At 47.7% G+C, this 27,879-nt stretch overlaps 1 protein-coding gene across 2 annotated transcripts in view; it reads left to right on the forward strand.

Moving 5' to 3' along the window:
• Positions 1–27,879, forward strand: part of BLTP3A (bridge-like lipid transfer protein family member 3A) — a 262,471-nt gene that overhangs the window by 115,466 nt on the left and 119,126 nt on the right. For both annotated transcript variants that reach the window (XM_063954906.1, XM_063954907.1), the window contains exons 2-7: positions 7,153–7,315; positions 14,566–14,604; positions 14,713–14,804; positions 14,944–15,133; positions 20,798–20,935; positions 21,917–22,081. In XM_063954906.1, coding sequence (XP_063810976.1) covers positions 7,153–7,315; positions 14,566–14,604; positions 14,713–14,804; positions 14,944–15,133; positions 20,798–20,935; positions 21,917–22,081 — 787 coding nt within the window. The remainder of the gene's footprint in view (positions 1–7,152; positions 7,316–14,565; positions 14,605–14,712; positions 14,805–14,943; positions 15,134–20,797; positions 20,936–21,916; positions 22,082–27,879) is intronic.

A 27,879-nucleotide genomic window follows, 5' to 3' on the forward strand; every position in this document is an offset into this window, starting at 1 on the left:
CAGTTCCTGAAGTCCAGAAGTTTGTCAAGGGAGTACTGCATATACAACCCCCTTTTGTGCCTCCAGTGGCACTGTGGGATCTCAACGTAGTTCTGGGATTCCTCAAATCACATTGGTTTAAACCGCTCAAATCTGTGGATTTGAAATATCTCACATTTAAAGTGACCATGATGTTGGCCCTGGCCTCGGCCAGGCGAGTGTCAGAATTGGCGGCTTTGTCTCACAAAAGCCCATATCTGATTGTCCATTCGGACAGGGCAGAGCTGCGGACTCGTCCCCAGTTTCTCCCTAAGGTGGTGTCAGCGTTTCACCTGAACCAGCTTATTGTGGTACCTGCGGCTACTAGGGACTTGGAGGACTCCAAGTTGCTAGATGTTGTCAGGGCCCTGAAAATATAGGTTTCCAGGACGGCTGGAGTCAGGAAAACTGACTTGCTGTTATCCTGTATGCACCCAACAAACTGGGTGCTCTTGCTTCTAAGCAGACGATTGCTAGTTGGATGTGTAGTACAATTCAGCTTGCACATTCTGTGGCAGGCCTGCCACAGCCAAAATATGTAAATGCCCATTCCACAAGGAAGGTGGGCTCATCTTGGGCGGCTGCCCGAGGGGTCTCGGCTTTACAGCTTTGCCGAGCTGCTACTTGGTCAGGGGCACACCCTGGCTGAGGAGGTCCTGGAGTTCTCTCACTCGGTGCTGCAGAGTCATCCGCACTCTCCCGCCCGTTTGGGAGCTTTGGTATAATCCCCATGGTCCTGACGGAGTCCCCAGCATCCACTTAGGACGTCAGAGAAAATAAGAATTTACTTACCGATAATTCTATTTCTCGTAGTCCGTAGTGGATGCTGGGCGCCCATCCCAAGTGCGGATTGTCTGCAATACTTATACATAGTTATTGTTACAAAAATCGGGTTATTATTGTTGTGAGCCATCTTTTCAGAGGCTCCGCTGTTATCATGCTGTTAACTGGGTTCAGATCACAGGTTGTACAGTGTGATTGGTGTGGCTGGTATGAGTCTTACCCGGGATTCAAAATCCTTCCTTATTGTGTACGCTCGTCCGGGCACAATATCCTAACTGAGGCTTGGAGGAGGGTCATAGGGGGAGGAGCCAGTGCACACCACCTGATCCTAAAGCTTTTACTTTTGTGCCCTGTCTCCTGCGGAGCCGCTATTCCCCATGGTCCTGACGGAGTCCCCAGCATCCACTACGGACTACGAGAAATAGAATTATCGGTAAGTAAATTCTTATTATCACAGCCTGTGTTAAAAACCAAGGCACCTGTATTTAAACGTCCCAAAACAGTTCAGCTGATCTGACCACGGAAACTCAGTCTTAAGTTTAGAATTCCTAAGAAATGGAATTCCAATTATTCTCTTCCAGCTGGGGATTGTTTAAAAATGGAGGTGGCTCCTAAATTAGATATGCATGTGATTCGATTAGTGCGAAAATCTACATTACCTTTGCCATCAACATCATTAAATGATGTCAAGGATAGGAGAGTGGATGGTTTTTAAAAAACATTTTTTTCCCTGTCTGGGGCAGTCATAAGGCCAGCCATGGCTTCAGCTTGGATGGCAAAGGCAGTGGCTGCCTGGGCTGATGCATTGGAGGGCAATTTTTCAATAGCATCTAGAGAGCAAATATCCCATATAGCACATATAAAACAGACTGCAATGTTCTTGGAAAAAGCAGCATTGGATATTGGTACTATTGCCTCCAGGGCATCCGCTTCAACAATAGCTGCACGCAGAGCAGTTTGGCTATGTACGTGGAAAGCTGATTCAGAATTTAAGAAGGTTTTGGAATCTTTGCCTTTTTCTGGAGATATTCTTTTTGGTAAAGAATTGACAGATATTTTGGAGTCAGAAGGACCAGTTGGTAAAACCGATAATAAGCCATCAGCCTGATGGTGTGGGTCTCCACCTGGGGGATCCCAGGGTGGGGGCCAACTTCTTCTGTTTTCACAGATCTGGGAGCAGTCTACAACAGATGACTGGGTGCAGGAAGCGGTATCTCTAGGTTATGCTTTTGCCTTCAAGAAGCACCCTCCTCTAAGGTTTTTTGTATCAGCCCGTCTCGGGTAGAGACTAAGGCCAGGGCTTTGCAAGAGGCAGTTCAGAAATTGCTTCAGTCAGGAGTAGTCATTCCAGTTCCTCCTGCACATCAAGGACAGGGTTTTTACTCCAACCTGTTTCTAGTTCAGAAACCAAATAGGTCATTCCGGCCCATTCTCAATCTCAAAGTACTGAACAAATACATTTGTATACCTCAGTTTCATATGGAGACTTTACGTTCCATCATTTTGGCCATGGAGCCAGGGAATGGTATCCCTGGATATCCAGGATGCTTACCTACATGTTCCTATAGCACTGTCCCATCAGTGTTTTTCTCAGGTTCGCTATCCTCCAACAGCATTTTCAGTTCCAGGCCCTACCTTTTGGGTCAGCCACAGCTCCCAGAGTATTTACCAAGATGGTGTTAATGGCAACTTATCTCCGCCAGTAGGGGATAAGAATTTTTCCATAACTCTGTCATCTGCAACAGACAAAAACATGTTTGCAAAGGCACGGGTGGCTCATAAATTGGGCAAAATCGTCTCTTGTTCCGTCTTCAGAGAGTAATTTTACCTCTGAACAAGATATCCAAGGATTCAGGACTTGCTACACAGTCAAAAGGTATCCATTCACGCAGCATTGTGTGTGATGGGATCGATGGTGTCCCCATTCGACCTGGTGAAGTATGCACAGTTCCACTCGAGGCCTCTGCAGCATCTGAATCTTGCCAAATGGAATGGGTTGCATTAAACGATAAAAACGCAGACGATGGTTCTTACGATAGAAGTAAGTAGGTCATTAGCCTGGGGCTACAGACATCCTATCTGGACATGGGAGACCCTTTTGGATATCAGATTGGGAAATTCTGACAACAGATGCCAGTCTCCAGTGCTGGGGAATAGTGTTAGGAAGGTTGTGTTTCCAGGGGCAATGGACCAAGGAAGAAGGTTGCCTGCCAATAAATATATTGGAACTTCGGGCCATATACATTGCACTGATTCAGGCAAAGGACATTCTTTGGGGAAAACCAGTTCAGATCCGCTCGGACAATGCGACGGCAGTAGCGTACCTCAACCATCAGGGAGGAACTCGCAGCCGAAAAGCTATGAAGGAGGTTAGTCACACACTAAAGTGGGCATAACTTCATCATCCAGCCTTGTCTGCAGTATTTGTTTTGGGACTTATAACCTGGGAAGCGGATTTTCTCAGTCGAATCGCCATTCAGGCAAGCGAATGGGCTCTACACCAGAGGTCTTCCAGACTCTAGTCGAAAAGTGGGGGTTGCCAGAGATTGATCTCATGGCGTCCCGTCTGAACAACAAAGTGCTCGCATACGGGTCAAGAACAACGGATCCCAGAGCGATCTTTGTGGATGCCCTGTCTGTGAGATGGGACTGTCATCTGGTTTATGTGTTTTCTCCGGGTGTGGTTCGTTTTATCGACAGTGTCTAGGTTGACAATGTTTAGGTCGACCACTATAGGTCGACAGTCACTAGGTCGACATGGATGGAAGGTCGACAGAGTTTCTAGGCCGACATGTGCTAGGTCGACAGGTCTAAAGGTCGACATGAGGATTTTTTTTTTTTTTTTTGGTGTCGTTTTCTTCGTAAAGTGACCGGGATCCCAAATTAGTGCACCGCGTCCCCTCGCATGGCTCACTTCGCTCGCCATGCTTCGGGCATGGTGCCTTCGCTCCGCTACCGCTTCGCTCGGCACACTTTACCGTTCCAATCGTAGTCCACATGGATCGTTAAGTATGAAAAAATACTTTAAAAACTCATGTCGACCTTTAGACCTGTCGACCTAGCACATGTCGACCTAGAAACCCTGTCGACCTTCCATCCATGTCGACCTAGTGACTGTCGACCTATAGTGGTCGACCTAAACATTGTCGACCTTGACACTGTCGATCTTCAGACCGGATCCCGTTTTCTCCAATCACCCTATTACCCAGGGTGGTGAGAAAGATAAAGCAAGGAAGGGATGCGTGATACTAATAGCTCCGGCTTGGCCCAGAAGACATTTGTACACAGTGCTGTAGAGAATGTCAACGTCCAGATCTACTGATGCAGGGTCCTTGTTATCACAGACATCTGGATCGACTGTCTTTGACGGCGTGGCTCTTGAAACCTCTCTCCTGAAGTCAAGAGGATTCTCACAACAGGTAATTCAAACAATGCTCAGAGCAAGGAAACCCTCCTCAGCTCGCATTTATCACCGAATATGGCAAACCTATATTCGTTGGTGCAGTGAACGGAAAATTGACCCTAAATCTTTCAGAGTTTCCAGGGTCTTAGCATTCCTTCAGGCAAGAATGGATAAAGGTTTGAAGGTGGCTTCTTTGAGAGTGCAAGTGTCTGCATTGACTGTATGGTTCCAGAAGATAATTTGCCATTTTACAAGATGTGCGTACTTTTTTCCAGGGAATGCTGTGCATTCAACCTCCTTTATTCCTCCTATAGTGCCTTGGGACTTCAATTTAGTCCTAAAGGCCCTTCAAGTTGCCCCATTTGAACCACTTAATAAAGTGGATCTTAAATGGTTGACAGCTAAAGTTCTCTTTCTATTGGCCATGGCGTCAGATAGAAGAGTGTCAGATTTAGGGGCATTGTCATGTCGTTCCCCATTTCTGATTTTTTTTATCCAGGTAAAGCAGTTCTAAGAACTAGATCTGGGTATCTTCCGAAGGTGGTGTCTAAATTCCACCTTAACGAAGAAATTGTAGTCCCGTTTTTCCAGGTACCGGCCTTTCTGCGGGAGATGCATCACTGGACGTGGTCTGTGCATTAAGGATCTACGTGGATCGTACCAGTGCCATAAGAAAGACAGATTCTCTCTTCATTCTCTATGGATTTCACTAGAGAGGATGGCCTGCTGATAAGCAGACACTAACAAGGTGGCTTCGGATGACAATTTCAGAAGCATATTCTCAAGCTGATCTCCCTGTTCTGGCTAATGTCTCTGCTCACTCTACTCTTAAGGTAGGTCCATCATGGGCAGCACAACGTGGTGCTTCAGCGGAACAGATATGTAAGGCAGCCACATTGTCTTCCATTAACACATTCATTAGACATTATGCCATGGATACCTTTGCCTGTCACAACGCTGATTTTGGGACGCAGGATTCTCCTGTCCAATCAGGAGTGTCCCCACCACTAAATTGCTTTGGGAAATACCAATGTTATCCTGTGGATAACCTGTGGACCCTGCCAGATAAATATACATTATGGTAAAAACTTACCATTGATAACGGTATTTCTCCTAAGTCCACCGGTTCCACAGGGATCCCACCCTGACTCACCTGATTTGCGCTTGGCACACTATTATCACCCTGCGGCTACAGAGATTAGAAGCCTTCGGGCAAATGTAAAAGAAGCAGCCCTTATGTTGTCTGTGTACACCCAGTGGCTGCAGAGAAGAGCAGCCCACGCCAGGTAAAATGTAAAGCCACGGTGGCCTGATATATCTGCCATCAGTTGTCAATTCAATGTTTATAAATAAATGTTTACACTTGTTTTCCTTTTTAACAAAAAATAATGTTGGACATGTTTTAAATAGATGTTGTTAACATACTTGAATCCTAAAAAACCTGACAAATTCTGTGCATTTTTTGGAAAAGGTATTTGGAGGTGTTGTATTGATGGGAAGAGGCTTTTTGAACTTGTAGATGAGAGGTAAAAGTGTTTATTCCAACTTTTTACAAGGGTCTATAAAAACACTGCAAAATTAATATACATTTTTCTGTACCCCAGAATGCTGTATAGACTTAGATTTTATGAAAAACACTTACTAGCGATCATTTTTTAACCAATAAATATACAGTATAGTCAGTGGTACAAGTAGAAATATATTCTTAGTGGTATTGAGTGCCGAAAAATGGGCATGATCATGTGTTGTGAGCGGCGTGGTCACATGCTGCTAGTGGGAGTGGTTACATGACACTAGCGGCGTGGCCAAATGACACAGCCCCTTTTTTGGGGGGAATCTGGAGGCAAGGCTAAAAATATATAGTAATGCCTCCAGTATAATAGAAATATATAGTTATACCTCCAGTATAATAGAAATATATAGTAATGCCCCCAATTTAATAACAATATATAGTAATGCCTCCATTATAACAAGAAAATACAGCTACTGTCGCACTCCCAGTAACCCTGACAAAGTGGGAGGAGCCATCATGCTGCCAAGCACCATGGTCTTGTTGCTTTGTGGCACATTATAATTGTGGTAATGGCAAAGTGTGTGGCAGGTGGTACTGCGTATCCACTGCCAAATTCTTAAGGGTACTCTGTACCCGCATACTTGCACCACTGAGTACAGTACAATAATCATCCAGTACTTTCCTTCTGGCCACTCACAGCCTTCTATATGGACCTGCTCTCTCAGTTGACACTTTTTATGGGGTCCTTGATGGTTACTTAGCTTTCATGCACTTCTCCGAGGTTGTTTTTTGTAGAAAATGTGCGTTAACTCCCCACAAGTACACCAAATTGGAATTTTACGCAATGTATGAGAGTTTAATGATGCAAGTTTTCACCTAATTGGATTGAGTCCAACATTTCTACTTCTCTTTGGTGCTGCTGTGTAATACCTCTCAAGTACTTTAGCTCTGGCCTATCAACTGACAGTTCATTCATCTCTAGTGCTAATGCCTGCAGTAACATTGGTAGCTACCTCTCTTCACTTCCAGTCCGCTCCCACTATTAGACATGATACAATATAATATACTAGTTACCAGCCCGTCAGCATGACGGAACAACATAACAGTAATGTCAGTGCCGGCACCTGTGTGCGCCCGAATGGAGCTACACTTGAATTGCTCAGTCGGGCACCATCTAGTGGTCGCTGGCGCGCAAAACACTTGAAATCCCCCATAGAGGTGGGGTGCAGCGTTAACCTTTTTATTATATACAGTAGCATGTGAACAGTTTAGGTTAAATAATGTTATTAGCTATCACATACTGTCACGGTTTAAAATTGATGACTGACTTATGTTTTCCCACTATACATATGAAAAGGAGAGCTGAAAAAATACTCTTGCAAAAATGTAATTGCATAATTTTATTATATTTGCATTTGTGCTGTTTCTCCTCAAGGTTCACCAAAAACTTGTCTCCGGAGCAGATAAATCTGAGCACCTTGCGCGGGGAAGGACAGCTGACAGATCTGCAGCTTGATGAGGAGGCGCTCCAGAACATGCTGGATTTACCAACATGGCTAGCCATCACACGGGTGTACTGTAATCGTGCTGCTATTCGGGTAAGGTGCAACACAGATGAGATCTTAAATCTCATGTTAGTGTGGACCACAGTGCATCCTGTAATTATTGTTATCAGTCTTTGTTTATCAATGACCATGTGGTAGTAATTCTGCATGTTTGCTGCTGTTGGATAGTTAACATAGTATTCAAGTCTCATTATGGTGAGAAAACCACAGTGAGAGAATAGGCTATGCTCATTAACAACTTAAACCTTTCCATTGTCTATGACCACCTCTGAACCCTCAAGTGTCCACCTACAGTATATCCTTCTAAAGCTATGTATTCACCTTTCTCTGACGTCCTAGTGGATGCTGGGGACTCCGTAAGGACCATGGGGAATAGCGGCTCCGCAGGAGACTGGGCACAACTAAGAAAGATTTAGGACTACCTGGTGTGCACTGGCTCCTCCATCTATGCCCCTCCTCCAGACCTCAGTTAGAATTTTGTGCCCGGCCGAGCTGGATGCACACTAGGGGCTCTCCTGAGCTCTTAGAAAAGAAAGTATAATTAGGTTTTTTATTTTCAGTGAGATCTGCTGGCAACAGACTCACTGCTACGAGGGACTGAGGGGAGAAGAAGCGAACCTACCTGCTTGCAGCTAGCTTGGGCTTCTTAGGCTACTGGACACCATTAGCTTCAGAGGGATCGAACACAGGCCCAGCCTCGGTCGTCCGGTCCCGGAGCCGCGCCGCCGTTCCCCGTGCAGAGCCAGAAGCAAGAAGAACGTCCAGGAAATCGGCGGCTGAAGACTCCGGTCTTCATTAAGGTAGCGCACAGCACTGCAGCTGTGCGCCATTGCTCCCCATGCACACCACACACTCCGGTCACTGATGGGTGCAGGGCGCTGGGGGGGGGCGCCCTGGGCTGCAATAAGAGTACCTTAGCTTGGCAAATAAACACATAATATAGTCAGTAAGACTATATATGTGTAAAATCCCCTGCCAAAAATATCCTGAAAAAAGCCGGAGAAGTCCGCCGAGAAGGGGGCGGGGCTATCTCCCTCAGCACACTGGCGCCATTTCCTCTCACAGCTCCGCTGGAAGGACGCTCCCAAGGCTCTCCCCTGCAGTTTCCAGGCTCAATAGGGTAAAAAAGAGAGGGGGGGCACTAAATTTAGGCGCAAACTGTGTATTATAGCAGCTATAGGGGAAAAATCACTGTGTGTAGTGTGTATCCCTGCATTATATAGCGCTCTGGTGTGTGCTGGCATACTCTCTCTCTGTCTCCCCAAAGGACTTTGTGGGGTCCTGTCCTCAGTCAGAGCATTCCCTGTGTGTGTGCGGTGTGTCACATGTTTGATGAGGAGGCTTATGTGGAGGCGGAGCAGATGCCGATAAATGTGATGCCACCCCCTGCGGGGTCGACACCTGAATGGATGGACATGTGGAAGGAATTACGCGACAGTGTCAACTCCTTACATAAAAGGTTTGACGACATAACAGATGTGGGACAGCCGGCTTCTCTGCCCGTGCCTGCCCAGGCGTCTCAAAAGCCATCAGGGGCTCTAAAACGCCCACTACCTCAGATGGCAGACACAGATGTCGACACGGATACGGACTCCAGTGTCGACGACGATGAGACTAGTGTGCATTCCAATAGAGCCACTCGTTATATGATTACGGCAATGAAAAATGTGTTGCACATTTCTGATATTACCCCAGGTACCACAAAAAAGGGTATTATGTTTGGGGAGAAAAAGCTACCAGTGGTTTTTCCCCCATCTGATGAATTAAATGAAGTGTGTGAAGAAGCGTGGGCTTCCCCCGATAAGAAACTGGTAATTTCTAAAAAGTTACTAATGGCGTACCCTTTCCCACCAGAGGACAGGTCACGTTGGGAGACATCCCCTAGGGTGGATAAAGCGCTCACACATCTGTCAAAAAAGGTGGCACTACCGTCTCCGGACACGGCCGCCCTAAAGGAGCCTGCGGATAGAAAGCAGGAGGCTATCCTGAAGTCTGTATATACACACTCAGGAATTATACTGAGACCGGCTATTGCTTCAGCATGGATGTGCAGTGCTGCAGCTGCGTGGTCAGATTCCCTGTCGGAAAACATTGATACCCTAGACAGGGACACTATATTGCTAACCGTAGAGCATATTAAAGACGCTGTCTTATACATGAGAGATGCACAGAGGGATATTTGCCGGCTGGCATCTAAAATAAACGCAATGTCCATTTCTGCCAGGAGAGGTTTGTGGACTCGGCAGTGGACAGGAGATGCGGATTCTAAAAGGCACATGGAAATTTTGCCTTACACGGGTGAGGAGTTGTTTGGGGATGGTCTCTCGGACCTCGTTTCCACAGCGACAGCTGGGACGTCAGCATTTTTACCCCATGTTCCCTCACAGCCAAAGAAAGCACCGTATTATCAGGTACAGTCCTTTCGGCCCCAGAAAGGCAAGCAGGTTAGAGGCGCGTCCTTTCTGCCCAGAGGCAGAGGTAGAGGGAAAAAGCTGCAACATACAGCCAGTTCCCAGGAACAAAAGTCCTCCCCCGCTTCTTCTAAGTCCACTGCATGACGCTGGGGCTCCACAGGCGGAGCCAGGAACGGTGGGGGCCCGTCTCAAGAACTTCAGCGTCCAGTGGGCTCGCTCACGGGTGGATCCCTGGATTCTACAAGTAGTATCTCAGGGGTACAAGCTGGAATTCGAGACGTCTCCCCCTCGCCGTTTCCTCAAATCTGCCTTACCGACAGCTCCCCCGGACAGGGAGGCAGTGCTGGAGGCGATTCACAAGCTGTATTCTCAGCAGGTGATAATCAAGGTACCCCTCCTTCAGCAAGGACGGGGTTACTATTCCACAATGTTTGTGATACCGAAACCGGACGGTTCGGTGAGACCCATTTTAAATTTAAAATCCTTGAACACTTATATAAGAAGGTTCAAGTTCAAGATGGAATCGCTCAGGGCGGTGATTGCAAGCCTGGACGAAGGGGATTACATGGTATCACTGGACATCAAGGATGCTTGCCTGCATGTCCCCATTTACCCTTCTCACCAGGAGTACCTCAGATTTGTGGTACAGGACTGTCATTACCAATTCCAGACGTTGCCGTTTGGTCTGTCCACGGCACCGAGGGTATTTACCAAGGTAATGGCCGAAATGATGATACTCCTTTCGAAAAAAGGGAGTTATAATTATCCCGTACTTGGACGATCTCCTTATAAAGGCGAGGTCCAGGGAACAGTTGTTGATCGGAGTAGCACTAGCTCGGGAAGTGCTACAACAGCACGGCTGGATCCTGAATATTCCAAAGTCGCAGCTGGTTCCTACAACGCGTCTGCTGTTCCTGGGGATGGTTCTGGACACAGAACAGAAAAAGGTGTTTCTCACGGAGGAGAAGGCCAAGGAGTTGTCATCTCTAGTCAGAGACCTCCTAAAACCAAAACAGGTGTCGGTGCACCACTGCACGCGAGTCCTGGGAAAGATGGTGGCTTCTTACGAAGCAATTCCATTCGGAAGGTTCCATGCAAGGATCTTTCAGTGGGATCTGTTGGACAAGTGGTCCGGATCGCATCTTCAGATGCATCGGCTGATAACCCTGTCTCCAAGGGCCAGGGTGTCGCTGCTGTGGTGGCTGCAGAGTGCTCATCTTCTAGAGGGCCGCAGATTCGGCATACAGGACTGGATCCTGGTGACCACGGATGCCAGCCTTTGAGGTTGGGGGGCAGTCACACAGGGAAGAAACTTCCAGGGACAATGGTCGAGTCAGGAGACTTCCCTACACATAAATATTCTGGAACTAAGGGCTATTTACAATGCCCTAAGTCAGGCAAGACCCCTGCTTCAACACCAGCCAGTGCTGATCCAGTCAGACAACATCACGGCGGTCGCCCATGTAAACCGACAGGGCGGCACAAGAAGCAGGAGGGCGATGGCAGAAGCCACAAGGATTCTCAGATGGGCGGAAAATCATGTGTTAGCACTGTCAGCAGTGTTCATTCCCGGAGTGGACAACTGGGAAGCAGACTTTCTCAGCAGACACGACCTCCACCCGGGAGAGTGGGGACTTCATCCAGAAGTCTTCCAAATGGTTGTACACCGGTGGGAAAGGCCACAGGTGGACATGATGGCGTCCCGCCTCAACAAAAAGCTAAAAAGATATTGCGCCAGGTCAAGGGACCCTCAGGCGATAGCTGTGGACGCTCTAGTGACACCGTGGGTGTACCAGTCGGTTTATGTGTTCCCTCCTCTGCCTCTCATACCCAAGGTACTGAGAATAATAAGAAGAAGAGGAGTAAGAACTATACTCGTGGTTCCGGATTGGCCAAGAAGAGCTTGGTACCCAGAACTTCAAGAAATGATCTCAGAGGACCCATGGCCTCTGCCGCTCAGACAGGACCTGCTGCAGCAGGGGCCCTGTCTGTTCCAAGACTTACCGCGGCTGCGTTTGACGGCATGGCGGTTGAACACCGGATCCTAAAAGAAAAGGGCATTCCGGAGGAAGTCATCCCTACGCTGATTAAAGCTAGGAAGGAGGTGACCGCAAACCATTATCACCGCATATGGCGAAAATATGTTGCGTGGTGTGAGGCCTGAAGGGCCCCAACGGAGGAATTTCAGCTGGGTCGATTTCTGCACTTCCTACAGTCAGGGGTGACTATGGGCCTCAAATTAGGTTCCATTAAGGTCCAGATTTCGGCTCTGTCGATTTTCTTCCAAAAAGAACTGGCTTCACAGCCTGAAGTTCAGACGTTTGTAAAAGGAGTGTTGCATATTCAGCCCCCTTTTGTGCCTCCAGTGGCACCTTGGGATCTCAACGTGGTGTTGGATTTCCTTAAGTCACATTGGTTTGAGCCACTTAAAACCGTGGAACTAAAATATCTCACGTGGAAAGTGGTCATGCTGTTGGCCTTGGCTTCGGCCAGGCGTGTGTCAGAATTGGCGGCTTTGTCATGTAAAAGCCCTTATCTGATTTTCCATATGGATAGGGCGGAATTGAGGACTCGTCCCCAATTTCTTCCTAAGGTGGTATCAGCTTTTCATTTGAACCAACCTATTGTGGTGCCTGCGGCTACTAAGGACTTGGAGGATTCCAAGTTTGCTGGATGTAGTCAGGGCCCTGAAAATCTATGTTTCCAGGACGGCTGGAGTCAGGAAAACTGACTCGCTATTTATCCTGTATGCGCCCAACAAGCTGGGTGCTCCTGCTTCAAAGCAGTCTATTTCTCGCTGGATCTGTAGTACGATTCAACTTGCGCATTCTGCGGCTGGACTGCCGCATCCTAAATCTGTAAAAGCCCATTCCACGAGGAAAGTGGGCTCTTCTTGGGCGGCTGCCCGAGGGGTCTCGGCTTTACAACTTTGCCGAGCGGCTACTTGGTCAGGTTCAAACACGTTTGCTAAATTCTACAAGTTTGATACCCTGGCTGAGGAGGACCTTGAGTTTGCTCATTCGGTGCTGCAGAGTCATCCGCACTCTCCCGCCCGTTTGGGAGCTTTGGTATAATCCCCATGGTCCTTACGGAGTCCCCAGCATCCACTAGGACGTCAGAGAAAATAAGAATTTACTCACCGGTAATTCTATTTCTCGTAGTCCGTAGTGGATGCTGGGCGCCCATCCCAAGTGCGGATTGTCTGCAATATTGTATATAGTTATTGCCTAACTTAAGGGTTATTGTTTGGAGCCATCTGTTTGTGAGGCTCAGTTGTTATTCATACTGTTCACTGGGTATAGTACCACGAGTTGTACGGTGTGATTGGTGTGGCTGGTATGAGTCTTACCCGGGATTCAAAATCCTTTCCTTATTGTGTCAGCTCTTCCGGGCACAGTTTCCTAACTGAGGTCTGGAGGAGGGGCATAGAGGGAGGAGCCAGTGCACACCAGGTAGTCCTAAATCTTTCTTAGTTGTGCCCAGTCTCCTGCGGAGCCGCTATTCCCCATGGTCCTTACGGAGTCCCCAGCATCCACTACGGACTACGAGAAATAGAATTATCGGTGAGTAAATTCTTATTTTTTAGCTGTAGCATTTCACTGTATTGCTGCTCCTCTGCTTTCTGACAACTAATATGAAATTTACCATTTCAGGTTTCTCCAAATGTATTGCATTTATTATGTACAGTAATAGCATTTCAACTGTGGTCTAGGTGCATAACTTTATACATGTCAACATTAAATTTTTCCTAAAATGTCAATGCCTCGTTTGTAAATTTGTCTAATTCATCATGTAGCAAGTGACTATTCTGCTTTGTAAATAACCCTACAAACCTTGGTGTTACTATGAAAAAATACACTATCATTTAGTTTTTATTTAGTAAATGAACTGATGAAAAAGGGATGTTGGGATGGACAGTCATAATGTTGACATTAGGTTTAAACTGCAAGGTGGGGTGGAGAAGTTAGGGTTAGGCACTAGCGGGAGAGTAAAGCTGGGTACACGCTTGGTGATGTGCACCCAGTCCGACGTGACCCTGCATGCGGCAAGTGCATACACACTTGCTGATGCCGGGTCCATTGGGGGGGGAGCACCATGGCATGCTATACTCTGCAGCATGTGTGTCGTTAGCAACATCCCCCTGTAGGTCCAATTCTAAATCTCTCTGCACATGTTACATTTGCCCCACCTGCAGTGCAACATGGTTTGCCCATTAGTGTGCTCTTTTGGTATGCTACCAAACCGGAATAACCCCTAAAGGGCTGTACTTGCAAATTGAAAGAAGACCCTTTTACCACACTCATAGGAAGGAATTCTTTACTCTAAGGGTGATTATTAAGCAGTGGATTTTTTTACTAAATGAGGTGGTGACACCGAATTCACTAAGAAGGCTTTTTTTCTAAAATGTATTGGATGCCTGTAAGTAATCATATACGTAGCTATCTTTAGAAGAGGCAGTCTGGGGGTGATTGATAAAAGGATTTTTTTGTTTTCATTGCAACTTTCACAATTTTGTTTCTTTTGCTTTTTTGTGGACTATAATAATTAATGGGCTACATTTTGCAAAAAGTTTTCCTCCGGGATGCTCCCCAGCTATGACCACCGCACATATGTGGTGAGAGTCCAGACACAGATGTGAACACTTTGCAGCGACTGACTCCTTTCAGAGCCCCTATCTCTGTGTGTGTTCATTCATACATTCTAGTGGTATAATCATATATTGCGATTATGGGCACTAATATCACGCCCAGATTGCACTGCAAATACTATTATTGATAAATGGTCCCCTTGGTTATATTCATAAAAATATTTTTATCAGTTTGCAGCAGATATATATAATGGTGCTTTTTGTCACATTTTGTTTGACAGATACAATGGACCAAACTGAAAACTCATCCTATTTGCCTGGTAAGCAGACTTTTAAGTGTTTGCCCATGTTGTCTTATATTTACACAATAGAGATGCTGGCCAGAGAGAGGATTAAACATGTTTGTGCTGGTATTGTCACACCTACAGATGCTCGATAAGGTGGAGATTGAGATGAAAACATGTGAGGACCCTCGTCCTCCTAATGGACCATCCCCTATAGCTCTGGCTGCAGGTCAGAGGTGAGGTTTTGGTTTGATATTTTTTCCCCCTACTCAATTTGCCTTTTAATTGCCCCGCCACTGTATTGTCCTTATGATGTTGTGAAATGTGGAATACTGGTCTCCTTTCATCTCTCTCTTTTCTCGTATGATCTGCTAGTGAATATGGCTTTGCAGAGAAGGTGGTGGAGGGCATGTTCATAGAAGTCGGCTGTGTCAGTATCAAGATTGAGTCACACACTTTTCGTGCATCGCTACAGCTCTGGCAGCTTCAAGGTTACAGCGTCAGCCCAACCTGGCAAAAAAGTGATTTGCGCTTTACCCGCCTTACCCATCCACAGCGAGGAGAGGTAATTTTATTTCTCTAACGTCCTAGAGGATGCTGGGGACTCCGTAAGGACCATGGGGAATAGACGGGCTCCGCAGGAGATAGGACACTTTAAGAAAGCTTTGGATTCTGGGTGTGCACTGGCTCCTCCCTCTATGTCCCTACTCCAGACCTCAGTTTTACACTGTGCCCAGAGGAAGATGGGCGCACTGCAGGGAGCTCTCCTGAGTTCTTTGCATTAGAAAGCATTTTTGTTTGGATTTTTCTATTTTTACAGGGAGCACTGCTGGCAACAGGCTCCCTGCATCGAGGGACTGGGGAGAGAGGAGCAGACCTACTTAAATGATAGGATCTGCTTCCTCGGCTACTGGACACCATTAGCTCCAGAGGGGGTGAACACAGGTTCGTCCTGGGCGTCCACCCCCGGAGCCACGCCGCCGTTCTCCTCACAGAGCCAGAAGAACAGAAGCAAGAAGACGTCTCAGGCGCCCTGGGCAGCAATAATAACACCTCAAAACATGGCAAAAAGATATATACATGTACAGCTGGGCACTGTACATGTATATAAAAGAGCCCCCGCCATTTTTACACAAATTTGAGCGGGACCGAAGCCCGCCGCCGAGGGAGCGGGGCTTCTCCCTCAGCACTCACCAGCGCCATTTTTCTCTCCACAGAACGCTGAGAGGAAGCTCCCCGGACTCTCCCCTGCTTACACACGGTGAAGGGGTGTTTAAAAGAGAGGGGGGGGGGCACATAATTGGTGGCTAAGATATTATACAGCGCTGCTGGGGAAAAACATTTTGTGTTGTTCTCCAGGGTCATTGCGCTGGGGTGTGTGCTGGCATACTCTCTCTCTGTCTCTCCAAAGGGCCTTAAAGGGGATATTGTCTTCAGAAAAGAGTTTCCCTGTGTGTGTGTGAAGTGTGTCGGTACGTGTGTGTCGACATGTTTGACGAGGAAGGCTCGCTTAATGTGGAGGGGGAGTGTTTGAATGTCAGGTCGCCGTCGGCAACGCCGACACCGGACTGGGTGGATATGCTGAATGTCTTAAATGCAAATGTGAATCTCCTGCATAAAAGGTTAGACAAGGCGGAGGCTAGGGATCAGTCAGGTAGCCAGACCGTGCCTGTCCCTGTGGCGCCAGGACCTTCAGGGTCTCAAAAGCGCCCCATATCCCAGGTCGCTGACACAGATACCGACACAGATACTGACTCTAGTGTCGACTATGAGGATGCAAAATTACAGCCGAAAGTGGCAAAGGGTATTCGATACATGATTATTGCCATAAAAGAGGTTTTGCATATCACTGACACGAGGGTTCACATGTATAAAGGGAAAAAGCCTGAGGTCACGTTTCCGTCCTCATTTGAGCTAAGCGAATTGTGCGAAAAGGCTTGGGAGTCTCCGGATAGGAGACTACATGTTCCCAAAAGGATTCTTATGGCGTATCCTTTTCCACAGAAGGATAGGATACGATGGGAATCTTCGCCTAAAGTAGACAAGGCGCTGACACGCTTATCCAAGAAGGTGGCACTGCTTTCTCCGGATACTGCTTCCCTCAAGGATCCTGCTGATCGCAAGCAGGAAATTACCATGAAGCACATTTACACACATTCAGGAACTATCGTTAGACCGGCCATGGCGTCGGCCTGGGTTTGTAGTGCTGTAGTGGCATGGGCAGACTCCTTATCTACGGAGATTGACACCTTAGATAGGGATACCATTCTAATGACCATTGAGCATATCAGAGATGCTGCCTTGTATATGAGGGATGCTCAGAGAGACATTTGTTTACTAAGCTCCAGAATAAACGCTATGTCTATTTCTGCTAGGCGACTCTTGTGGACCCGACAGTGGACGGGAGACGCCGACTCAAAGCGGCATATGGAGTCATTGCCTTACAAGGGGGAGGAGTTGTTTGGAGAATGCCTCTCGGACCTTGTCTCTACGGCTACGCCGGTAAATTGAATTTTTTACCTTATGATCCCCCGCAGCATGCTAAGAAGGTTTTATCAAATGCAGTCCTTTCGTTCCAATAAAACCAAGAAGGTACGAGGATCGTCCTTTGTTGCCAGAGGTAAAGGCAAGGGAAAAAAGCTGCACTCGGCTAGTTCCCAAGAGCAGAAGTCCTCCCCTACTTCCGCAAAGTCCACCGCATGACGCTGGGGCTTTCCGGGGGGGGGGGTTCAGATCAAGTGGGGGCACGTCTTCGTCTATTCAGCCACGTCTGGGTTCTCTCACAGGTGGATCCCTGGGCAATAGAGATTGTTTCCCAGGGATACAGACTGGAATTCGAAGACATGCCTCCTCGCCGGTTTTTCAAATCGGCTCTGCCGGCTTCCCCGTCGGAGAGGGAGCTGGTGTTAGCTGCAATTCACAAATTGTACATTCAACAGGTGATAGTCGAAGTTCCTCATCTCCAGCAAGGAGAGGGTTATTATTCATCCCTGTTTGTGGTACCGAAACCGGACGGTTCGGTCAGACTAATTTTAAATCTGAAATCCCTGAACCTGTACTTGAAGAGGTTCAAGTTCAAAATGGAATCGCTCAGAGCGGTCATCGCCAGCCTGGAGGGAGGGGATTGGATGGTGTCCCTGGACATAAAGGATGCGTGCCTTCATGTTCCGATTTTCCCTCCTCACCAGGCGTTCCTGAGATTTGCAGTACAGGACTGTCACTACCAATTTCAGACGTTGCCGTTTGGTCTTTCCACGGCCCCGAGAATTTTCACCAAGGTAATGGCGGAAATGATGGTGCTCCTGCGCAGGCAGGGCGTCACAATTATCCCGTACTTGGACGATCTCCTCATAAAGGCGAGGTCTCGGGAGAAGTTGCTGCACAGCGTGTCTCTGTCCGTGAAGACGTTGCAGAGGCACGGCTGGATTCTCAATTTACCGAAATCCCAGCTAGTCCCTGCAACGCGTCTGACCTTTTTGGGTCAGATTCTAGACACAGACCAAAAAAGAGTTTTTCTTCCAGTGGAGAAGGCTCAGGAGCTCGTAGCTCTGGTCAGGAACCTATTGAAGCCGAAAAAGGTTTCAGTGCATCATTGCACGAGGGTTCTGGGAAAGATGGTGGCTTCATACGAGGCCATCCTCTTCGGCAGGTTCCATGCAAGGACCTTTCAATGGGACCTATTGGACAAATGGTCCGGGTCCCATCTACACATGCAAAAACGGATCACCCTGTCTCCCAGGGCCAGGGTGTCTCTCCTGTGGTGGCTGCGCAGTGCTCACCTCCTGGAGGGTCGCAGGTTCGGCATTCAGGACTGGGTCCTGGTGACCACGGACGCGAGCCTCCGAGGTTGGGGAGCTGTCGCACTGGGAAGAAATTTCCAGGGTCTCTGGTCAAGCCTAGAGACTGGTCTCCACATCAATGTCCTGGAGTTGAGGGCCATATACAACGCCCTATGCCAAGCGGAGGAATGGCTTCGGAACAAACCGGTTCTGATTCAGTCAGACAATGTCACGGCAGTGGCTCATGTAAACCGCCAAGGCGGCACAAGGAGCAGAGTGGCCATGGCAGAGGCGACCAGGATTCTACGCTGGGCGGAAGGCCATGTAAGCGCACTATCAGCAGTGTTCATCCCGGGGGTGGACAACTGGGAGGCGGACTTCCTCAGCAGGCACGACCTGCATCCGGGAGAGTGGGGACTTCATCAAGAAGTCTTCACACAGATCACGGATCGGTGGGGACTGCCTCAGATAGACATGATGGCGTCCCGCCTCAACAAAAAGCTAAAGAGGTATTGCGCCAGGTCAAGAGACCCTCAGGCGGTTGCGGTAGACGCTCTGGTGACACCTTGGGTGTTCAGATCGGTCTATGTGTTTCCTCCTCTACCTCTCATACCCAAGGTGTTGAGGATAATAAGAATAAGAAGGGTCAGAACAATCCTCATTGTTCCAGATTGGCCAAGGAGGACTTGGTATCCGGATCTGCAAGAGTTGCTCACAGAAGATCCGTCGCCTCTTCCTCTAAGGCAGGACCTGCTGAAGCAGGGGCCCTGTCTGTTCCAAGACTTACCGCGGTTGCGTTTGACGGCATGGCGGTTGAACGCCGGATCCTAGCGGAAAAAGGGATTCCGGAGGAGGTCATTCCTACCCTGATCAAGGCTAGGAAGGACGTGACGTCGAAACATTATCACCGTATATGGCGAAAATATGTTTCTTGGTGTGAGGCCAGAGCTGCTCCTACGGAGGAGTTCCAGTTGGGCCGTCTGCTTCACTTCCTTCAAACTGGAGTGAATTTGGGCCTAAAATTAGGGTCCATAAAGGTTCAAATTTCGGCCTTATCCATTTTCTTTCAAAGAGAATTGGCTTCTCTTCCTGAGTAAAGGGCGTGCTGCATATTCAGCCTCCCTTTGTACCTCCGGTGGCGCCTTGGGACCTTAACGTGGTATTAAGTTTCCTCAAGTCACCTTGGTTTGAACCACTCAAAACAGTGGAGTTGAAATACCTCACTTGGAAAGTGGTCATGTTGTTGGCCTTAGCTTCTGCAAGGCGGGTTTCAGAATTGGCGGCTTTATCATATAAAAGCCCATACCTGATTTTTCACGCGGATAGGGCAAAGTTGAGGACTCGTCCTCAATTTCTGCCCAAGGTGGTCTCATCTTTTCATATGAAACAACCTATTGTCGTGCCTGTGGCTACACGGGACTTGGAGGATTCCGAGTCCCTGGATGTGGTCAGGGCTTTGAAGATTTATGTGACCAGAACAGCTAGGATCAGGAAGACCGAAGCTCTGTTTGTTCTGTATGTGGCCAACAAGGTTGGCGCTCCTGCTTCAAAGCAGACTATTGCTCGCTGGATCTGTAACAAGATTCAGCAGGCGCATTCTTCGGCAAGATTGCCATTGCCTAAATCAGTTAAGGCCCATTCCACTAGGAAGGTGGGCTCTTCTTGGGCGGCTGCCCGAGGGGTCTCGGCACTACAACTGTGCCGAGCTGCTACTTGGTCGGGGTCAAACACCTTTGCAAAGTTCTATAAGTTTGATACCCTGGCTGAGGAGTACCTCCTGCTTGCTCAATCGGTGCTGCAGAGTCATCTGCACTCTCCCGCCCGTTTGGGAGCTTTGGTATAATAATCCCCATGGTCCTTACGGAGTCCCCAGCATCCTCTAGGACGTTAGAGAAAATAGGATTTTACTTAACGGTTAATCTATTTCTCGTAGTCCGTAGAGGATGCTGGGCGCCCGTCCCAAGTGCGGACTTCTTCTACAAGACTTGTATATAGTTATTGCTTACATAAGGGTTATGTTATAGTTGATCGGGTTTGAACCGAGGCTATGTTATTGTTCATACTGTTAACTGGGTAGTTTATCACAAGTTATACGGTGTGATTGGTGTGGCTGGTATGAATCTTGCCCTTAGATTTACAAAAATCCTTTCCTCGTACTGTTCATCTCCTCTGGGCACAGTTTCTCTTACTGAGGTCTGGAGGAGGGGCATAGAGGGAGGAGCCAGTGCACACCCAGAATCCAAAGCTTTCTTAAAGTGCCCTATCTCCTGCGGAGCCCGTCTATGCCCCATGGTCCTTACGGAGCCCCCAGCATCCTCTACGGACTACGAGAAATAGATTTACCGGTAAGTAAAATCCTATTTTTTCACATAGTTTTCATGTGGCATAGGATGCACAACAGTTGTGATAACTAGTGTATCTCCATGTAACTTGGAATTCTCTGTTGTCAGGTCCTTACATTTAAACAGGTGACTTGGCAGACACTTCGCATTGAAGCTGATGCATCAGAAAGTTATGACGATGCCCCAAGCACTCCCCTGCGCCTACTTACCAATGGGGGACAAATGAATATTGCACTTAAAAGACGGGTGAGATGTCACACCAGATTTCTTAAACCTAGTTAGCCCCAGTTCTACACATACAGGATGGTATACTACTCAGTGGTTCCAGCCACATAATGACATCTGCAATAACTTTGCACCTTGACAAACCACACTGCACTGCAGGTGGGGCAGATGTAACATGCAGAGAGCTTTAGATTTCAGAGAAGTGTGTCCAAATTGAAATCTAAATTGCAGTGTAAATGGTATAGCTGTTCAGCACCTGCAGGCTACAGGCAGGTGCAAAGTTACTTCTATTGCTTTGCTCCCAACTCAGTATTCATTAGATCACCCAAAACTGGATGACCGAGCTGTAGTCACAGCTCTTTCAGTCGATATAAAATGGTAATTCATTGTATAAATGAGTCCAATTTAGTTTGATCAAATGACATTTGATATAACTATATAAACATGGGTGCATTGTATTCTCTCTCTTCACATGTCACCTGCTCTAGTCTGACAGATGCTGTCATTTCAGAATACTTTCATAACTATACTTACGGCGTTAGAACCATCAGATTATTATACTTGGCATTGTCTGGCTAGGCTTACTGGCCATTTTGCTCTGCATCTGATAGGATCAGCAGCATTTTTTGGTTCCCTACAGTACATGCTCTAATTTATGGGCAATTGTCAGCATCTCTTGGAACCTTTAAAACTATAGTATGGGATTTATTTCTCTTCGAGGCCGCCAGACAAAATAATAAAAAACAGTTATTTCCAAAATATATTCTTGTAAAATATTTAATATCATATTTGTTTCCAAATGAACAAGATAAAATAGAACACGTTTTTATAGATGTATATTTTCCTACTATTATTTCTTAGTAATATTGCTCATTTCTAAAAAAAAACAACCCAGTACTTCAATGACAAAAAGTATTTCAATGATTAATATGTTAGTCTTTGGTACACTTGTTTTTTAAGGAAATGCCTATTTACCACCTTTACTTTTGTCATTTTCTTCAGACTAAGGACTGTTTGGTGCTGTCCTCCAAGCTATCATTTTCATTAGATGAGCTTCTGTGGGTCCTCACAGACTCTCAGCTCAGGGCGTTGCTTTCATACACAAAATCCTTAAGTGAAGCTGTGCAGAAATCAGTGAGACAGAGAAAGGAGATTGGAGTGGAGCAGGTAAGGGTGGTGCTCTTTTCTAATGGAATATTTACTGTAGTATATTAATGTTTTTGTAACATCATACTTTAAAATATTGTTCCTCTTACGTCCTAGAGGATGCTGGGGACTCTGTAAGGACCATGGGGATAGACGGGCTCCGCAGGAGACATGGGCACTAAAAAGAACTTTAGGTATGGGTGTGCACTGGCTCCTCCCTCTATGCCCCTCCTCCAGTTTGATAATGTGCCCAGAGGAGACTGGGTGCATTACAGGGAGCTCTCCTGAGTTTCCTGAAAATAAATCATTTTTGTTAGGTTTTTTATTTTCAGGGAGCCTGCTGGCAACAGGCTCCCTGCAGCGAGGGACTGAGGAGAGAGAAGCAGACCTACTTAACTGCTAGGCTCTGCTTCTTAGGCTACTGGACACCATTAGCTCCAGAGGGAGTCGGAACGCAGGTCTCTCCTAGCTGTTCGTCCCGGAGCCGCGCCGCCGTCCTCCTCACAGGGCCGGAAGATAGAAGCCGGGTGAATATAAGAAGAAAGAAGACTTCAGAGGTGGCAGAAGACTTCAGATCTTCATAGAGGTAACGCGCAGCGGTAACGCTGCGCGTCATTGCTCCCACACTACACACACGCGGCAGGCACTGTAAGGGTGCAGGGCGCAGGGGGGGCGCCCTGGGCAGCATTTTAAACCTCTGTTCTGGCAATAAGGGACATATATGGGCTCGGCACTGTATATTCTGACATCCCCCGCCAGTTTTGAAAGAAATCGAGCGGGACCGAAGCCTGCCGCTGAGGGGGCGGAGCTTGATCCTCAGCACTCACCAGCGCCATTATCTCCACAGCACACCACTGAGAAGCTGGCTCCCCGGACTCTCCCCTGCTGAACACGGTGACAGAGGGTTTGAAAGAAGGGGGGGGGGCACATAATTTGTCGCAGTGTTATATATATAAGAAATAAAAGCGCTATCTGGGTAATTTTTTCCCTGGGTCATTCGCGCTGGGTGTGTGCTGGCATACTCTCTCTCTGTCTCTCCAAAGGGCCTTGTGGGGGAACTGTCTCCAGATAGAGGATTCCCTGAGTGTGTGGTGTGTCGGTACGCGTGTGTCGGCATGTCTGAAGCGGAAGGCTCTTCTAGGGAGGAGGTGGAGCAAATGAGTTTGGTGTCTCCGTCGCCAACGCCGACACCTGACTGGTTGGATATGTAGAATGTTTTAAATGCAAATGTGAATTTATTGCACAAAAGGTTGGACAAAGCGGAGTCCAGGGAATGTACAGGGAGTTTAGCCCTGCCTTTCACTATGTCACAGGGACCTTCTGGGTCTCAAAAGCTCCCACTATCCCAAATAGTAGACACTGATACCGACACGGATTCTGACTCCAGTGTTGACTACGATGATGCAAAGTTGCAGCCAAAATTGGCTAAAAGTATTAATTATATGATTATTGCTATAAAAGAGGTGTTGCATATCACGGATGTCCCTGACACGAGGGTCCACATGTTTAAAGAAATGAAACCTGAGGTAACCTTTCCTCCATCTCATGAGCTGAACAAATTATTTGACAAGGCTTGGGAGTCTCCAGATAAAAAACTGCAGATTCCCAAAAGGATTCTTATGGCGTATCCTTTCTCGGCTAAGGACAGGATACGGTGGGAATCCTCCCCAAGGGTGGACAAAGCGTTGACACGCTTATCCAAAAAGGTAGCGCTGCCATCTCAAGATACGGCAACCCTCAAGGATCCTGCTGATCGCAGGCAGGAGACTACCTTGAAGTCTATTTACACACATACGGGTACTTTACTCAGACCGGCGATAGCGTCGGCTTGGGTGTGTAGCGCTGTAGCAGCGTGGACGGATACCTTATAGGCTGATATAGATTCGCTGGATAAGGAAACCATTTTATTGACCCTGGGGCATATTAAAGATGCTGTCCTATATATGAGAGATGCTCAGAGAGACATTGGCCTACTGGGTTCCATGGCCAACGCTATGGCGATTTCGGCTAGGCAAGCCCTATGGACCCGACAATGGACGGGCGATGCCGACTCGAAGAGGCGTATGGCGGTTTTACCGTGCAAGGGTGAGGAATTGTTTGGGGAAGGTCTCACGGACCTAGTTTCCACGGCTACGGCAGGTAAATCAACCTTTCTCTATCGTCCTAGTGGATGCTGGGGTTCCTGAAAGGACCATGGGGAATAGCGGCTCCGCAGGAGACAGGGCACAAAAAGTAAAGCTTTAGGATCAGGTGGTGTGCACTGGCTCCTCCCCCTATGACCCTCCTCCAAGCCTCAGTTAGATTTTTGTGCCCGGCCGAGAAGGGTGCAATCTAGGTGGCTCTCCTAAAGAGCTGCTTAGAAAAGTTTAGCTTAGGTTTTTTATTTTACAGTGAGTCCTGCTGGCAACAGGATCACTGCAACGAGGGACTTAGGGGAGAAGAAGTGAACTCACCTGCGTGCAGGATGGATTGGCTTCTTGGCTACTGGACATTAGCTCCAGAGGGACGATCACAGGTACAGCCTGGATGGTCACCGGAGCCTCGCCGCCGGCCCCCTTGCAGATGCTGAAACGAGAAGAGGTCCAGAATCGGCGGCAGAAGACTCCTCAGTCTTCTAAAGGTAGCGCACAGCACTGCAGCTGTGCGCCATTTTCCTCTCAGCACACTTCACACGGCAGTCACTGAGGGTGCAGGGCGCTGGGAGGGGGGCGCCCTGGGAGGCAAATGAAAACCTAATTTGGCTAAAAATACCTCACATATAGCCTCCGGAGGCTATATGGAGATATTTAACCCCTGCCAGAATCCGTTAAGAGCGGGAGACGAGGCCGCCGAAAAAGGGGCGGGGCCTATCTCCTCAGCACACAGCGCCATTTTCCCTCACAGAAAGGCTGGAGGGAAGGCTCCCAGGCTCTCCCCTGCACTGCACTACAGAAACAGGGTTAAAACAGAGAGGGGGGGCACTAATTTGGCGTTAGAAATATATAAAAAAGATGCTATAAGGGAAAACACTTATATAAGGTTGTCCCTATATAATTATAGCGTTTTGGTGTGTGCTGGCAAACTCTCCCTCTGTCTCTCCAAAGGGCTAGTGGGTCCTGTCCTCTATCAGAGCATTCCCTGTGTGTGTGCTGTGTGTCGGTACGTGTGTGTCGACATGTATGAGGACGATGTTGGTGAGGAGGCGGAGCAATTGCCTGTAATGGTGATGTCACTCTCTAGGGAGTCGACACCGGAATGGATGGCTTATTTAGGGAATTACGTGATAATGTCAACACGCGGCAAGGTCGGTTGACGACATGAGACGGCCGACAAACAATTAGTACCGGTCCAGACGTCTCAAAAACACCGTCAGGGGTTTTTAAAACGCCCGTTTACTTTAGTCGGTCGACACAGACACAGACAGGGACACTAAATCCAGTGTCGACGGTGAATAAACAAACGTATTCCTTATTAGGGCCACACGTTAAGGGCAATGAAGGAGGTGTTACATATTTCTGATACTACAAGTACCACAAAAGAGGGTATTATGTGGGATGTGAAAAAACTACCGTAGTTTTTCCTGAATCAGATAAATTAAATGAAGTGTGTGATGATGCGTGGGTTCCCCCCAATAGAAAATATGGGCGGTATACCCTTTCCCGCCAGAAGTTAGGGCGCGTTGGGAAACACCCCTTAGGGTGGATAAGGCGCTCACACGCTTATCAGAACAAGTGGCGGTACCGTCTATAGATAGGGCCGTCCTCAAGGAGCCAGCTGACAGGAGGCTGGAAAATATCATAAAAAGTATATACACACATACTGGTGTTATACTGCGACCAGCGATCGCCTCAGCCTGGATGTGCAGAGCTGGGGTGGCTTGGTCGGATTCCCTGACTAAAAATATTGATACCCTTGACAGGGACAGTATTTTATTGACTATAGAGCATTTAAAGGATGCATTTCTATATATGCGAGATGCACAGAGGGATATTTGCACTCTGGCATCAAGAGCAAGTGCGATGTCCATATCTGCCAGAAGATGTTTATGGACACGACAGTGGTCAGGTGATGCAGATTCCAAACGGCACAAAGGTGTATTGCCGTATAAAGGAAGAGGAGTTATTTGGGGTCGGTCCATCGGACCTGGTGGCCACGGCAACTGCTGGAAAATCCACCGTTTTTTACCCTAAGTCACATCTCTGCAGAAAAAGACACCGTCTTTTCAGCTTCAGTCCTTTCGTCCCTATAAGAGTCATATCTGCCCAGGGATAGAGGAAAGGGAAGAAGACTGCAGCAGGCAGCCCATTCCCAGGAACAGAAGCGTTCCACCGCTTCTGACAAGCTCTCAGCATGACGCTGAGACCGTACAGGACCCCTGGATCCTACAAGTAGTATCCCAGGGGTACAGATTGGAATGTCGAGACGTTTCCCCTGCGCAGGCTCCTGAAGTCTGCTTTACCAAGGTCTCCCTCTGACAAGGAGGCAGTATGGGAAAAAATTCACGAGCTGTATTCCCAGCAGGTGATAATTAAATTACCCCTCCTACAACAAGAAAAGGGGTATTATTCCACACTATATTGTGGTACTGAAGCCAGAAGGCTAGGTGAGACCTATTCTAAATCTAAAAAAATTTGAACACTTACAAAGGTTCAAATCAAGATGGAGTCACTCAGAGCAGTGATAACGAACCGGGAAGAAGGGGACTATCTGGTGTCCCGAGACATCAGGGATGCTTACCTCCATGTCCCAAATTTGCCCTTATCACTAAGGGTACCTCAGGTTCGTGGTACAGAACTGTCACTATCAGTTTCAGACGCTGCCGTTTGGATTGTCCACGGCACCCCGGGTCTTTACCAAGGTAATGGCCGAAAGGATGGTTCTTCTTCGAAGAAAAGGCGTCTTAATTATCCCTTACTTGGACGATCTCCTGAGAAGGGCAAAGTCCAGGGAACAGTTGGAGGTCGGAGTAGCACTATCTCGGATACTGTTACAACAGCAGGGGTGGATTCTAAATATTCCAAAATCGCAGCTGATCCCGACAACAAGTCTCCTGTGCTTAGGGATGATTCTGGACACAGTCCAGAAAAAGGTGTTTCTCCCGGAAGAGAAAGCCAGGGAGTTATCCGAGCTAGTCAGGAACCTCCTAAAATCAGTGCATCATTGCACAAGGGCCATGGTAAAAAAAATGGTGACTTCCTTCGAAGCAATTCCTGTCGGCAGATTTCATGCAAGAACTTTTCAGTGGGATCTGCTGGACAAATGGTCCGGATCGCATCTTCAGATGCATCAGCGGATAACCCTATATCCAAGGACAAGGGTGTCTCTCCTGTGGTGGTTACAGAGTGCTCATCTTCTAGAGGGCCGCAGATTCGACATTCAGTTTTGGATTTTGGTGACCACGGAGGCCAGCCCGAGAGGCTGGGGAGCAGTCACACAAGGAAAAAATTTCCAGGGAGTGTGATCAAGTCTGGAGACTTTTCTCCACATAAATATAGCTAAGGGTAAATTTATAATGCTCTAAGCTTAGCAAGACCTCTGCTTCAAGGTCAGCCGGTATTGATCCAGTGGGATAAAACATCACGGCAGTCGCCCACGTAAATAGACAGGGCGGCACAAGAAGCAGGAGGGCAGTGGCAAAAACTGCAAGGACTTTTCGCTGGGCGGAAAATCATGTGATAGCACTGTCAGCAGTGTTTCATTCCGGGAATGGAAACTGGGAAGCAGACTTCCTCAGTAGGCACGACCTCCACCCGGCAGAGTGGGAACTTCATGGGGAAGTTTTCCACATGATTGTAAACCGTTGGGAATTACCAAAGGTGGACATGATGGCGTCCTGTCTG

This window comes from Pseudophryne corroboree, chromosome 2 (assembly GCF_028390025.1).
Source record: "Pseudophryne corroboree isolate aPseCor3 chromosome 2, aPseCor3.hap2, whole genome shotgun sequence".
In the NCBI taxonomy this organism is placed as follows: Eukaryota; Metazoa; Chordata; class Amphibia; order Anura; family Myobatrachidae; genus Pseudophryne; species Pseudophryne corroboree.